The 14440-nt window shown below is 47.6% G+C and overlaps 1 protein-coding gene across 2 annotated transcripts; it reads right to left on the reverse strand.

Annotated features, from left to right (window-relative positions):
• Positions 1-2: 2 nt before the first annotated feature.
• On the reverse strand, positions 3-9691 carry CCDC61 (coiled-coil domain containing 61). 2 transcript variants are annotated; one of them, XM_089478698.1, is made up of 14 exons: positions 9636-9691; positions 8261-8435; positions 8046-8128; positions 7228-7388; positions 6844-6996; positions 6053-6269; positions 5504-5586; positions 5147-5388; positions 4873-4951; positions 3955-4082; positions 3604-3682; positions 3029-3095; positions 2670-2742; positions 3-2258 (listed from the first exon to the last, which is right to left on the reverse strand). In XM_089478698.1, exons 2-14 carry the CDS (start codon positions 8406-8408, stop codon positions 2161-2163), a joined length of 1611 nt encoding a protein of 536 aa, XP_089334824.1. In that variant the 5' UTR covers positions 8409-8435; positions 9636-9691; the 3' UTR covers positions 3-2160. The 2 variants fall into 2 exon arrangements, with proteins under 2 accessions (XP_089334824.1, XP_089334823.1); XM_089478697.1 differs by lacking the exon at positions 9636-9691 and adding an exon at positions 8655-9012.
• Positions 9692-14440: the final 4749 nt, after the last annotated feature.

Raw genomic sequence — 14440 nt, forward strand, 5'->3', positions numbered from 1 at the left:
TCGTGGTTTGAGTGTTGGACTACAACTTTTGGAGATCAGAGTTCAATTCTCCGCTTAGCAATCTTGGGCAAGTCACACGCTCTCAGCCCCAGAAAACCCCACGATGAACCTAAGATGGAAATGACTTGAAGTTACACAAGAAAAACAATATTGACCATGCTGGCTATGGGATTCCGAGACTTGTCCAAAAAAGAAACTCTGGGACCTGGATGTCCCCTGTTCTGACTCAACAGAGCTCTTCTACAATACTTTGAAAGCTCAGCAGTGCCAAGAGACACAACCAGATCAAACACAGACCACTGGCTTAGAGGAAAATAAGGTTTATTTACAGAAAAAGGATCACAGCACACAGGGCAAAAAATTCAGTACTAGGCCCCACACAGAAAGATGGAGAGAAGAGGCAACCGCTTCCAAAATCAGAAGCCAAGAGCAGATTTTCGGGAATGATTTGAAGAGATTGCACCAGCCTGCTAGGCAAGGCAGCCAAAGCATCATTCCAAGCATCACCTTGGAAAAGTCAGCTTCCAGACTATAATGTCCAAAATCTCCCAGCGTGGCCACTGGCGACAGTGTCCAGAGAAGTCTGGGACTTGCAAGGCAAAAAGTTAAACTGTTTCAAGCTTTGAGACACCCACCAACAATGGAACTGAGATTCATGATGCAGTGGCCAAAGGCATCTCCTGGGACACTGGTTCAAATTGTGCACAACTGAGGGAACCAAGACATCTTATGGACACACATACATGCACCTACCCTGATCTCCAGAGTTTAAAGAGCCCAGAGGCCACAAAAAAGCAATTGCTGTGGTGCATGGTTAATACTAATACCATTGCAAACTCTGCCTCTCTTGAATCTCTGTCCCAACAGAGAAGCAAAAGATGACTACTAGCATCCAAACTGATTATTTTAAACTTTAGAAACTCGTGCCTCCCAGAAGTGGCATGAAGCTCTGAAGGAAAAGCCTATGACTGCTGCTCCCCTTTGCTGTGCTTTTGAGGAAAGAATTCAGACTTCTGCATCAACCCTTCCCCAACTGAGTCACCTCCAAGTACACTGAAGTACAATCTCTATGCTGGGGACAATGGAGAATACAATTCAACACGTGTCCAAAGGTTGCCCTACATTTGTGTCTAGGGGAAGGAACTCTATACCTAAATAAGATACGTATCCTTCTCCTCCAAACCCTTTAATTTCTCTGCGTTGGATAGGACTGCATAAGAGGCCAAGGAAGTGGCTCAGCCATTAGAGATGTACAGCATGAAAGTCAGTGAGAGGTCGGCGCTTTGTTCACCCTGGAACATGAGGTGTTTTAAAAAGGTTCAAAATTAATGGGGGTGGCAGAGACTTAGGTTTGAAGAAGAGTGATCTAGTTGCCAAGGGGCACTTACTCTCATACCCTTTTAAGGCAAGACTGCCTAATCCCAGGCCTAAAGCAACAGACCTCTCCACTGTCGCCATACATTCTGTGCACTGCAGTACCAAACCTGAGCAGCATTAGAAGAGTGTGCCTGTGTGCTTTTCTCACGCTTCTGCTTCTCCACAAAAACACCCACTGACATGAATTGTCCAGCGTCCTATTAATAATATATGCAGGTACAAGTCCACCTTACTGCTGCCAATGTCTATTGGGGAGGGGGGTTGTTACTGTGGAGGTTGGTATTCTCTTCCAACCCCCACAATGACCACAGGGCCACTCATGCAGACACACTGTTCATCTTCCAAAGCCATTCTGTTGGTTACATTATCCACCAAGACCTACGAAGGACCCCAGTGGATCTCAGTGGATGATGTAGCCATTCCATGTCTGGCTACTAGGACACAGCCAGACACAGAAGAGCCTTGGGTTAACTGGTGAGTCCGGGGTTTGCTGGGGACAAAGATATAGCATAGCTCTGTGCGCAGAACTATTAACCTACCATGTGATCTCAGATGCTACATGTGTCCAAACATTAATAATTCCATGATTGCCCCCCCTTCCCCCGAGAATCCCTTTTGGGTCATCTCCTTGTGTAAAGAGTGGAGAAAAGAGGAGTCCCAAATGGCAGGTGGTTCAGAAATGATGCCCTCTGTATTTTGCCATGTTCTGAGCAGGTGAGCAGTCATGGCAGCATCCCTTGTTGGACAGCTGAGCAACTCCCAGGTTTCTGGCCACTGCAGGAACTACGTTCTTGTCTCAAGTTTATTCATGTATTCCTGCAATGCTTGAAGCCGAGCATCTATCTCAGAGAGGTCAGCGGATGGCTCATCGTACAGATTCTCTGTCGGGGAGGAAACAGGTGTTACCACAGCCAAAGCCCAGGGGCAGGAATTAGGGAAGGCACCCACACTGCCTTGCATCAAGAACTGAGGCAAAAAGCTTTCCCATAATGCCCTGCATCAACAGGGCAGATGAAGAAGGATGCGACAGTACACTCCTGATTTACACAAAGGGAGCAAATCATCTTGCAGAGTGGCGAACGTTCCCAGGAGGAGGTTTACTGAAAGATGAGATTTTAAAAAGCACAGGACTATTTGGTGTTCAAACAGCAATGCGTGCACATGGGCGCACATGTCCCATTACCACTTTGTGGGCACATTTCAGAGAGGAATCCCCCACTCCCACTTCCCTCTAGTCTTGCCACTTGTCTCTGGTTTTAGCTGGAGACCGCCTGAGATGCCAAAGGCCTTACCTTTATCTGCTCGCTTGCTCAGGGTGGGAGTGCTTGCCAAGTGCTTCTGGTGAGTGCTGTTTGCACGGGGGACCTGGATAGAGAAGGAGGAGCTGTGAAGGCTTCTACTTATCCCACCGCGATAGCTGCCTCCTCCTGACCCACTACTATGGCATTAAATGTGGGGACCTTCTAGATTGAACTTCTAGGATGAACTTGATGCTCATGAGGCCTCTATCAGTTCTGAGATTCTATGATTCTGTTCTGTCCATTGAGTGGCCTGTAGCAACTGCACCCATTGAACCATTAACAATCTAGCCAGGGACTTCCACCAGATGATGGCGATTCTGGAAGAGGAACCTTCCCTGCAGACCACCTACCATGGTGGGGCCATTCCAAGATGAGGAACTCAGGGGTTTCCTGCTCCTTGCCATTCGCTTCCGGCCCCTGAGGGACAAATACACAAAAAATCAAAGTGGAATAGTGAGAGCACTGACATGGCACTATGAATGTTCCCACTTTAACCACAGGTAAGGTATATAAACATATAAATAAACCCAGTCTATTTCTGACCTGTGGAAAGACTCAAACACCTTTGCTTCATAAACCCTGTCATCCGAAAACTGGCGGGGGGGGGGGGACAACACTCTGGTCTCCTAGGACTCTATGGTGCCTGCAGACAGTCTGTTGCCCTCTAGCATCACAGTGCCACAGGCAAGTGAATTACAACAGCAAGTGCAAGAGTGGGAAGAAAAGGCAGCCCACAAAAGGATTCTGAGGGAGAGGCAATGTGCCTCCTTCTATCCACAGAGAGTTACCCACCCCTAGATTACAGATTAAATTGAAAAATTACCATTGGAAATTTAGTAGGATATGACCTTAGCACTCCATGCACTTGACAAAGTACAAAAGAATACACCAGAGCCTACCTTCCCTCTCCTCTTTCAGTTCTCACCTTGGTGCAACAGGTTCTGAATACTCGTCCATCTCACTCCCTGAGCTTGCAGAGGAACGCCTGCTGCGGAAGCTTTCCACTGCAAAAGATAGGTTAACCCAAGGTGAGATCATGTGATAGGAAAACCCTGTCTATAGGTATTGACCTGGGAAAACTTGTTTTGCCCAAATAAGTCACCAAGAGATGAAGATACCAGTGGAAGCCTGCCCTTAGCATATCTAAACCAGGCATGTTAAGTAAAATAAAACCAGGTAATAAGCATCTGTACAAAAAGGAAGCAAAATGATCATCACTCTGACTGGCAGACAAACAGACTGCATCCTTCTGCAGCAACATCCCAACAAGACCCACCTGAGGAACTCCTGCCCCTGGTTTTCCCAAGGCCACTGTTGTTGAAAGCTGAGGGGCCTCTGGACTGGGTACGGTGGTGCCACCCGGTTGGCGGGGTGTCTCCCATTCCCCGTCGGATACATCGCTTGCTAAGAGAAGAGAATTAGCACCAAAATACTCTCAAATAAATCATTAACGACACAATGGACCCTTGGTATCTACTGGGGTTTGGTTCCAGGACTCCCCATGGATACCAAAATCCATGGATATTCGAATCCCATTAAACACAGTGACACAGTAAAATTGTAACCCTTACATATAATGGTAAAATCAAAGTTTATTTTTTGGAATGTATATATTTTTAAAAATATTTTCAAGATGTGGATAGCTGAACCCATGGATAACAAATCTGTGTATACAGAGGTCCAATGGTACGTACAGTGGACCCTTCCTAAACACTGCGGTTTGGTTCCAAGATCCCCCGTGTATAACAAAATCCATGCATGTTCAAGTTCCATTAAATATAATGACATAGCAATATAATGATATAAATATAATGATATTTGAAATTTATACTTTTTTTTGGAACATTTTCAAACCATGGATGCAGGAATCCATGTATAAAAAAATCAGTGTATAAGAAGGGCCAACTGTATTTATTTTTGAACAGCTCTCAGATGCACTAATTTTAGTATTCCTTGGACAGGATTTGCGTTTATTATTTTCTCACATTACTTCTATACACCTTTGTTTTGATACTGGGCTTATAACATGCAAGCTGCCTTCTGGAATGGCTTGCGTCTTGAAAGACGGTGATCCAAAACTACGTTCAGGTAAGTAAATAAATGCTTCTGACTTGAGCACTGGACATAATCAATAGATCACTGATGACGCCATGGACTGGGTGGAGAAAAGCACCTTTGGACAAAAACTACTCACTTTTTCTGTTCTGCCTCTTTCTGCTTGCGCTCTTTCGCCTTCACAAAGGCTGTGGGGTCAAACCGGGGAGCCCGGGTGCCTACCGGAAGGAAAAAATTGGGGTTAAATCAAAGCAGACACCTTGAGAATGTTCTGTTTCAGAGGACAAGGAACCTGGTCTTTTTAAACTTTAGTTGCTCTGGGAATCTCCAGATTTCCAGTCACAGGGTGAGACAACCCAACCTGTAGCTCAGAAACAGGTCAGCACCTGGCAAGGGTGAATTGCTCTTCTCACCGGTTGGAGACGGAGACTGTCGAGGGACACGGCCTTGGCTTCCGCTGCGACCCTCCCTGGATGTGGACCGCTGCCGGCTGGGGCCCCAGACCCCACTGCGTTCTCGTGAGTTTGACCGTTCCCTTGAGGTAGAGCGGTGGTCTTCTCTCTTTTTGGTGCCACCTCGGGTCAAGGCAGGCTGACCAAAATGGCGGGAGGAGGTAGACTTGTTCTGGGGAGAGGGTCCAGTGGGGCTGAAGTGCCTGATGAGGGAAGAAGAAGAAGCATTCACAGTTCAAGAGGGAAGAAGCAATTCCTGAAATGGCACAAACGGCCAGCCCTTAACAACAAGCAATGGGATTGTCCCAGAGTGCTCACCCTTTCCTATATAAGGCCAGCTCATTGGTCAGGTTCTTCATCCGAATCCGGAGGCTCCTCTCCGTCGCCTTCATCTCTGCCAGCTGGAATAGTCACAAAGATCTCTTTTTACAAAGGGGTTAGGCTGGTTAATGGAGAGCCTATGAAAACGAACTCCCCTGGCACTGGGAGGGGTTGTGAAGGCATACGCAAAGCAGATGTTCCCTACATGTGGTCTAACCCAGGCTTTAGACAGTTGGGTGAAAAAAAGGCCTTGTACACAGGAGGCACTCCGTAGCCTGCTGAGATCCAACTGATGCTAAGCAGAAATACTGTAAATTCTGCAAAGTAAGAGGAATAGTGTGTATCTGCATAATATATGCGGGTTGCAGAATTCCCAGGCCAGAATAATCTGGTCACAGAATGTTAACGAGTAGCACAGAGCTCCCATGTTGCTACCTTTGAGGGCACATTTTGGGGCACCCTCAACCATCTGTCTGACATGTCTCTCTCCCAACTCCATTCCAAGATTGGAGGGGAGGGCTACGCACAGCAAAAAGTTCAGCTCACCTCTTCCGCAAGCTGTTGGTTCTCTTGAAGACGCTTGCTAGAAACCCGCTGATGCTTGGCCCGCTCTTTGGTCAGTTCCTCCTCCAGACTTTGCACCACCTTCTTGAGGATCTTCACTTCCTTCAGGGCACTGCTTTTGTTGGTCAGCTTCAGTTCTTCCTGGAGACCCAAGAGGGCCGTCTCCACCACCTGCTTCTCCTCCAAGGCATTCTGTAGCCTGTTAAAGTGAAGGGAAGGGGAATCAGAGGGCAGGCAGCAGACAACAGGTAGGAGCCAACATATGGCTACTTAAGTCTAACACGGTTGGTGTAACTATAAAAACAAGCAGAGGTTTTGCAAAGACTTTGCTTCTTGCTCACTTCGAATGTGACAATGTTTGGGCCAACTGTGCAACTCTCCAACTTGCCCGTCCCCATGGGATTTGCACCTACCTTTTTAATTCACTATCTCTCAAACTGGTGACCACAGGTGATGCTGTGTTACTTCTGGCCACCATTTTGAGAAAGACTCTTGACTCTGCCCAAGCACAACAAATCCACATACTGTGAGGGAATATTAAAACTCATCAGCTAAAGGCCTGTGTTACTTTCCTTTGTAGTACCACCTATATAGCAGTGATGTGTGTTAGTTTTCAGCATTAAATGAAATCTTGGAAAGGCAGCAAGTTCCAGCTCAGAAGATGCTTCATCAGGATTCTCCGCTGAATTGGCATCTCCTGAGATGGTAAATGCTCAGTATGCCAGCACAGACCTGTTCAAGGGAACACTCCCTCCACTCCACCTCTAACTCACTCTTCCCGGAGCCGACGGATCTCAGCATCGCGGAAGTCCTTCCCTGGTTTTGCCTTCAACAGAGCCAGCTCTTCTTTTAGCTCCCGAATCACCTTCTGCAGGACGACTGGATCTGGCTTCCCTACATAGGGCAGCGGGAGCGGGTAATGGATCCTGTCAGAAAGTAAAGCCACAAGTCACAATGGCAGATGGGTGCTAGTGTCAGAGCTCAGAGGAAGGGATTGTCCTGGAAGGGGGTCAAACACCTTCAATTGAGGGTCCCTTCTCCATACACAAACATGCACATACACCCCCAATGATGGTCACTATTGCTATCTGTTCCACCTTCCCCTTCCCAAGGCTTCTTCAGCAAGAACTGGATGCAGAAACTGGATTGCCCTTCACCTGTCAAATTCCACGGAGTAGATCAAGATGAGGTAGCGCTTGGAGCTGAGTGGAGAGCTCTTGGTCGCAGACAAGTGCCGAGGACCCATTCCGATTTTCCTATTCCTCAACGCCTCCAAGTCTGAGTAGGTAAGAAGGTCCAGGGTGACTGACTCGCTGCTCTGTAGCGGGAACAGAAACCAGGTATTTTTTGCCCACTCCTCAGGGCAGGAACTAGGCAGCGCATATTGTTCTTCCTCCCCTGCTCACGTCATCCACACAACAAACGGTCCTGTGAGGTAGGCAGGGCTGAGAGACAGTGACTGGCCCCAGATCAGTGCTTCTCAGACTTTGGTCCTCCAGATGTTTTTCAGTTTCCACCTCCAGAATCGCTGGCCACTAGAGCTTCTGGGAATCAAAGCCCAACAACATCTGCATGACCGAAAGTTAAGAAGCACTGGAAACTTCTTGAAGGCGGATGGTGCTAGCAGTCTTCACCTTGGCTCTCCATAAATTTTAAAATTTATTAAATTTATATCCCAACTTTCTCCCTTGAATCTCCCAGGATTCAAGGAAGCTCACAAAAGTTAAATAATAATAATAATAATAATAATACAGCTTTAAAACTATTAATACACAGGTTTTTGTCACTGCCCTGTTCTACAGAAGTCACATGCAAGTACATAGAAACCCTGCCACAAACCCATCTACAAAACAGGTAGTGAGAGAAGGCAGAGGAGCTTTAGAAGGGAGGCAAAGGAGAGAAAACTGTTCATGCCAAGGGAAAAAGAGGGACAGAGAGAAGGCTGATGGATGCCTGGAACCAATGGAGGTCTCACCTGAGCCAAGGCTGACTCCAGCATGTTGCAGAAGATCCCAAACTGCTTGAAATTCCCCGTCTTGTGTGTCAGGTCTTCAATGACTGTGGGGGAGAAACGTAACAAACAGGAGAGAAAAAGTCCATAGCTGAAAAAGGAGAGGAAGATTGGGCCCTAGCATGTCCCACTATGGCCCTTGGCTCCTTCTCGGCTTCCTCCATCCTCCCCATACTCACAAGCGGCATCAAACTCCCCCCGCCACTGGTCAGTGGTGAGCCGGTCCTCCACCTCCACCTCCAAGAGATTTCCTTCCACCGTCATTCGAACGATGTGCTCGACGCCCCGGAAAACATAGTCAGCTTGTAACCCATGCAGCTTCGCCATAGTGGATCCAAGGAGCTCCAGGAGATCCTGCACATAGGATGCAAATGTTACAGCCGGCCAGGTGCAGCGGTTTGAGCAACGGACTTAGACCCTGCAAAGCCATCAAAGCCCAGTGAGGGGCCTTGGGCAAATCACATACTCTCAGCCTCAGGGGAAGGTAAACCCAAAGACCCCCAAAGAAATAAAAATGGAGTGAAATCCAAGAATAAGAATATATTCTTCTATATACTCCCAAAGACCACTCACTTGTAAGGCACAGGGTAGGCCTCTTGGGGGCTCTGCCATAGAAATAAGGGCTCCAGGAGTCAAAAAGGTTGGGAGCAGTGGGCAGGGAGGGTCTGCAGTGGGTCAAGGAGAGGGGAGAACTGGAGGGGGGGGGTCAGGAAAGATATTATTGGGGGGAGGGCAGAAGGGAAAGAATCCAGTGGGGAGGGGGCTAGGAAAGGTAACTGGGGAGGGAGATTAGCAGTGGGTCAAGGGGAGGGGCCAGGAAAGAGATCCATGGGAGGGAGGGAGGGTCGTGAGGAGGAGGAGGAGGGGGCTCCAGGGGGGCAGGAAGGATACAGAGGGTTTGCAGTGAGTCAAGGAGAGGACTAGAATGGGGAGGGGGCCAGGAAATAGATCATGGGGGGAGGTTCCAGTGAGGAGGGGGTCAGGAGGGAGGGAGGGAGGGCTAGCAGTGGGTCAAGGGAAGGCAAGGGCAAGGAAGGTATCAGTGGGGGGGGGGGGGAATGTCAGGAAAAGGATCAATGGGGGGAAGGAAGAAGGGAAGGAAGGAATCAAAGAGGGGAGGGAGGGAGGGGGGGAGGGCAGGAGGAAAGTGGGAGGGGGAATGGGGCAGTTTCGGGGGGGCTGGAGGGAAAGGGGCGACCAATGGGGAGGGAAGGCGAATATGGGAAATGTGGGGCGGGGGGAGTCAGGGTGGAGATCCATGGGGAGAAGGAGGGTCAAGGGGCCTGGGACCCAGGGGGAGGGAGGGGCTGGGCCAAGGGGGCTAGAGGGACAGTGGGACTGGTCTGGAGGGGAAATAGGGGCAGTTTCTGTGGGGTGGAACTAATACAGAGGTACATTTTAGGGTCTGGAACAATAGGGCTGCTCTTGGGAGGCAAACTGCCCCAACTCAGGGGTAGTACTACAACTCCCATGAGCGGCCATGAAGAGGATAATGGGCATTGTGGTGCGATACTTTAGGGGTGCGTCGCCATGACAACCGGGCCCCTTCCTTACCTGTCCGCAGTCCCACCTCAACTGCCGCCTCGATTGAGAAGTTTCCCTCTCCTGCCTCTCCCATTGGCTGCCCGCTCAACCGCTTCCTCACCCTCGTTGGCCGGGAGCCACGCCACTCACCCCGTCCTCGCGCTCTGAGACGCCGAAGCAGCCGCCAATCAAGCAAATGTCACCGCCTCCCCGCCTCCTCTGTGTACCTGTTCACCCATAAGAGCAGGGCGCTGATTGGTTCATATGGAGTTATTAAGCTCAGAAGCCCGCCCCACCTCTTGGCGCCGGCTATTGGTGCACACGCCTGTCAATCCTTTAAAGAGGCCTGCTATGCAGAATGGTATAAGAGGTAGCTCTTTATTGCCCCCTAGAGGCGGCTGTGCGCATAGCGCCTAATACACCTGAGCCATTCCTGGTTGAAGATGGAGCTCTCCAACTGCAGAAGATGCTGGAAGATCTGGACCAATTCCTGGCAGGTAGAGTCCTGGGAAAGGGGTTGCATTGCAGAAACACCAACTGAGAACCACTTTCCTGCATTGGCTCAGGCTAAAACACATGCACACCCACCACACCCAAGTCTAAAATCTTGCATCTTACCTTTATCGCACATATAGCAAGGACACACTCTCTATACAGTTGGCCCTCCATATCCACAGATTCAGCCATCCATGGCTTATATATATCTCAATTCCAAAAAGCAAACTTTGCTTTTGCTATTTTATATAAGGGACGCTACGTTACTACACCATTGAATAGAATGGGAGTTAAACATCCCTATATTTTGGTCCTGGAAGCAAACCCCAATGGATACCAAGTGGATACTGTGCTTCTTTATCGCTCTCAGATACCAACTTTAATATAACATTTAATATAGCCAGATTCTGTGCAGCGGTGGTTAAAATCCATCAGACGATATTCTTGGTGAAATACTAATATCAAACATGTCTAGATGCATTGAGGCCATATAACTTGATGGGATGATTTTAAATATGTTCTAACTTGCCTTCTTTTATACTGTACCTTTTAACTTGCGCTGGTCTATGACCGTAATAAAGAAATCCAGTCTTTTGTGTTTCATGTCAGCGAATTAAAGTGTTTTGAAAGTCCATAACAGACCTCAACCCCTTCCTTACTCCTTGCAGGACTGTTCTTTGTGGGATCGTTTCATTCAAAACCTGGAAACATCAAAGCAAGGTGTGAAAAAACCCAACGCGGTGGTGCAAAATCTGAGGTGATTTTGGGGTTTAGGATTCCTACAAAACCAGTGTCTGTTTTGCAAAAAAGTATTTACGATCCTCAGTTTTGCAAACCTGTGTCACAAATGAGAGAACTGTTGGATCTGGTGGGGATGGATTGAAACATACATGAGATGGATCTAGTGACCATGAATTTGGAAAAACCAAAATGTAGTTTATAAAATGCCAGGACAATCTCTCCATAAGCCTAACCTAACCCTAAACCTAACTAAATGCTGATCCTAACCCTAACTAAACCCTAAACCTAACCCTAATCCTAACTAAATGCTGACCCCAACCCTAACTAATAATAATAATAATAATAAGTTTTATTTATAAACCGCTATTCCGTGTTGATCATAGTGGTATACAGGTAAAAATTGCAATATCAAATACAAAATACAGGATAAAAATTGCAATACATAAATAAAACTTCAATAAAAGCATTTCAAAATACAGATTAAAACCATACATCAAATCCAGGCCAGCTAAATATGCTCAATAATGCTGTACATATGGGGGGAGTCATATCATTAAGGAGCATTGGGGAAGGCTTGCCGAAACAGGAAGGTCTTGAGTCTCTTTTTAAAGAGGTCCAGGGAGGTGGCGGAGTGGAGTTCCAGATCCCAGGGGCCGAGATAGAAAAGGCCCTTTGTGAGGTTGATACATATCTCGTTATCGGGATCCTCAACAGATTCTTCCCAGACGACCTGAGTGTGCGGGGCGGACTATATGGGGAGAGGCGGTCCTCCAAGTACCCTGGGCCCAAGCCATTTAGGGCTTTATAGGTTATAACCAACACCTTGTATTGGGCCCGGAAGCAAATAGGCAGCCAATGGAGATCATGCAGAATCGGTGTTATATGGTCGGCTCTGGGACATCCAGTGACCAACCTAGCTGCCATATGGAGCCCTGGTGGCGCAGTGGTTAAATGCCTGTACTGCAGCCATTCACTCGAAACCACAAGGTTGCGAGTTCAAGACCAGCAAAAGGGCCCAAGCTTGACTCAGGCTTGCATCCTTCCGAGGTCGCTAAAATGAGTACCCAGACTGTTGGGGGCAAATTAGCTTACTTGCTAATTAGCTTACTTGCTGTTCACCGCTATGATCTTTGGAATAGCGGTATATAAATAAAAAAAACAAACAAACAACAAAAACATATTCTGCACTAGCTGAAGCTTCCGGGTTTGGTACAAGGGTTGCCCCATGTAGAGCGCATTACAGAAATCCAACCGAGAGGTTACCAGAGCATGTACCACCGTTTCAAGGTCCTCCCGGCCTAGGTAGGGTTGCAGCTGGCGTATCAGCCGAAGCTGGTAACAGGTGCTTCTGACCACCGCATCCACCTGAGAAGTCAGCTGGAGCAACGAGTCCAAAAGCACCCCCAGACTGCGAACTGAGTCCTTCAGGGGGAGCGTGACCCCATTCAGGACAGTGGACAAATTTCACCACCCGGACCGGGGGAGCCTATCACTAGTACTTCTGTTTTCTCTGGATTCAAGCTGAGTTTGTTTTTCCTCATCCAGCCCATTACCGACTCCAGGAAACTACAAACTACAAATCCCAGAATTCATCCATTGCTTGGTGGCCATGCTGACCAGGCAGCCTCCAGCCCAGTGTGCATTTACAGCGCTTTATGAATAAACCTTCATAATAATAGTAATATTTAATAATGCATATTTAATCATAATAATCTTGGGCGACCGTGGGCAAGTCACACTCTCTCAGCCTCGGAGGATGACAATGCCAAACCTTGCTTGAAGAAATTTGCCAAGGAAACCCCCATGATTTTATGGCCTTAGGGTCACCATAAGTTGGGAATGACTTGAAGACACAGAAGAACGTTTTCTTCTAGCCAGAAAGCAGATACAGAAGAGGGGAGATGGTGAAACTGAGTATCGCAACTGGGAAGGAAAGAAGATGCTAGCTGAGTAAATACACACACACACACATATACGCACATACACACACCAAGCGAGAATCTTTGCAAGTAGCAAAGCAGCCAATGACTTGGATGAAAGAATTGGGGGCATACTTATCAGTTTTGCAGGTGACACCAAACTAGGAGGAGTAGCTAATACTCCAGAGGACAGGATCAAGATTCAAAAGGACCTGAACAGATTAGAAAGCTGGGCCAAAGCTAGCAAAATGAAATTCAACACGGGGAAATGTAAGGTACTGCACTTAGGGTGGAAAAATGAAATGCACAGATATAGGATTATGGGGGACTCCTGGCTGAACAAGAGACTTCTATGTGTGAAAGGGATCTAGGAGTCCAAGTAGACCACAAGTTGAACATGAGTCAACAGTGCAATGTGGCAACTAACAAGGCCAATGCGATTTTAGGCTGCATTGATAAAAGTATAGTGTCTAGATCAAGAGAAGTAATAGTGCCACTATATTCTGCTTTAGTCAGGCCCCATTGGAATACTGTGTCCAGTTCTGGGCACCACAATTCAAAAAGGACATTGAGAAACTGGAGCCATGTGTCCAAAGGAGGGCCACCAAAATGGTGATGGCTCTGGAAACCATAAAGCCCTATGAGGAACGATTTAGGGAGTGGGGTCTGTTTAACCTGGAGAGGAGAAGGTTAAGAGGTGATACGATAGCCCTGTTTAAATACTTGAAGGATGTCATGTTAAGGAAGGAGCAAGCTTGTTTTCTGCTGCTTCAGAGAATAGGACACAATGGAGCAATGGATTCAACGTATAGGAAAAGAGATTCCGGCTAAACATTAGGAAGAACTTCCTGAAAGCTGACAGTGGAACACACTCCTTCCTTGGAGTATAGTGGAGTCTCCTTCTTTGGAGGCCTTCAAACAGAGGCTGGATGGCCATCTGTCAATGGGGATGCTTTGATTGAGATTTCCTGCATGGCAGAAGGGGGTTGGACTGGATCAGGGCCCTTTTAGTCTCTTCCAACTCTATGATTCTATGAATCATTTGCACCTTGAAAACTGTTGCAAGCTGGTTTATCCTCCTAGCTGAGCTGGAGGCTTCCATACAGCCTTTTTGCCATTCAACAAGAGAACAATATGCCGATTGACATATAAATCGCTTCCTCTCCACCAACAGCATATACTGTATACCCCACTCTCTTCTATGCCAACGTTCTCTGAAGATGCCAAAGCCACAGATGCTGGCGAAACGTCAGGAATAAACCCTTCTAGAACACGGCCTCATAGCCTGACAAACCCACAAAAAAAACTATGGATGCCAGCCATGAAAGCCTTCGACTTCACAGAGATCCGTAACCACAACAGTGCCCACTTTCCTCTATGGGAGCCACTCCGGTTGGACCCCTCAAGTGAATTTTGCAGCTGAGAAACAGTTATTTGGGAGGTCTTAAATCCTTCCTTGCCCATCTCCAGGGTTTTTATGCAGAAAACCCTTGATGTCTAGACACATGTGGGTGAAATCCAGGACAGGGAAAGGAGAAATCAGAGGGGAGGGTCAAATGGAAAAGATCTTGAACCCACCCCCTATAGATCTCAGACTCCACCTCTCCCACATTTTGCAATATTGTGCTTTGGGACCCCATCAGTGAAAAGAACCGTGCCTGGCAGACCACACTGGGCACC

The sequence above is a fragment of the Sceloporus occidentalis genome, unplaced genomic scaffold, assembly GCF_023333645.1.
Source record: "Sceloporus occidentalis isolate IW3139 unplaced genomic scaffold, rSceOcc1.0.p SCAF_13, whole genome shotgun sequence".
NCBI lineage: Eukaryota > Metazoa > Chordata > Lepidosauria > Squamata > Phrynosomatidae > Sceloporus > Sceloporus occidentalis.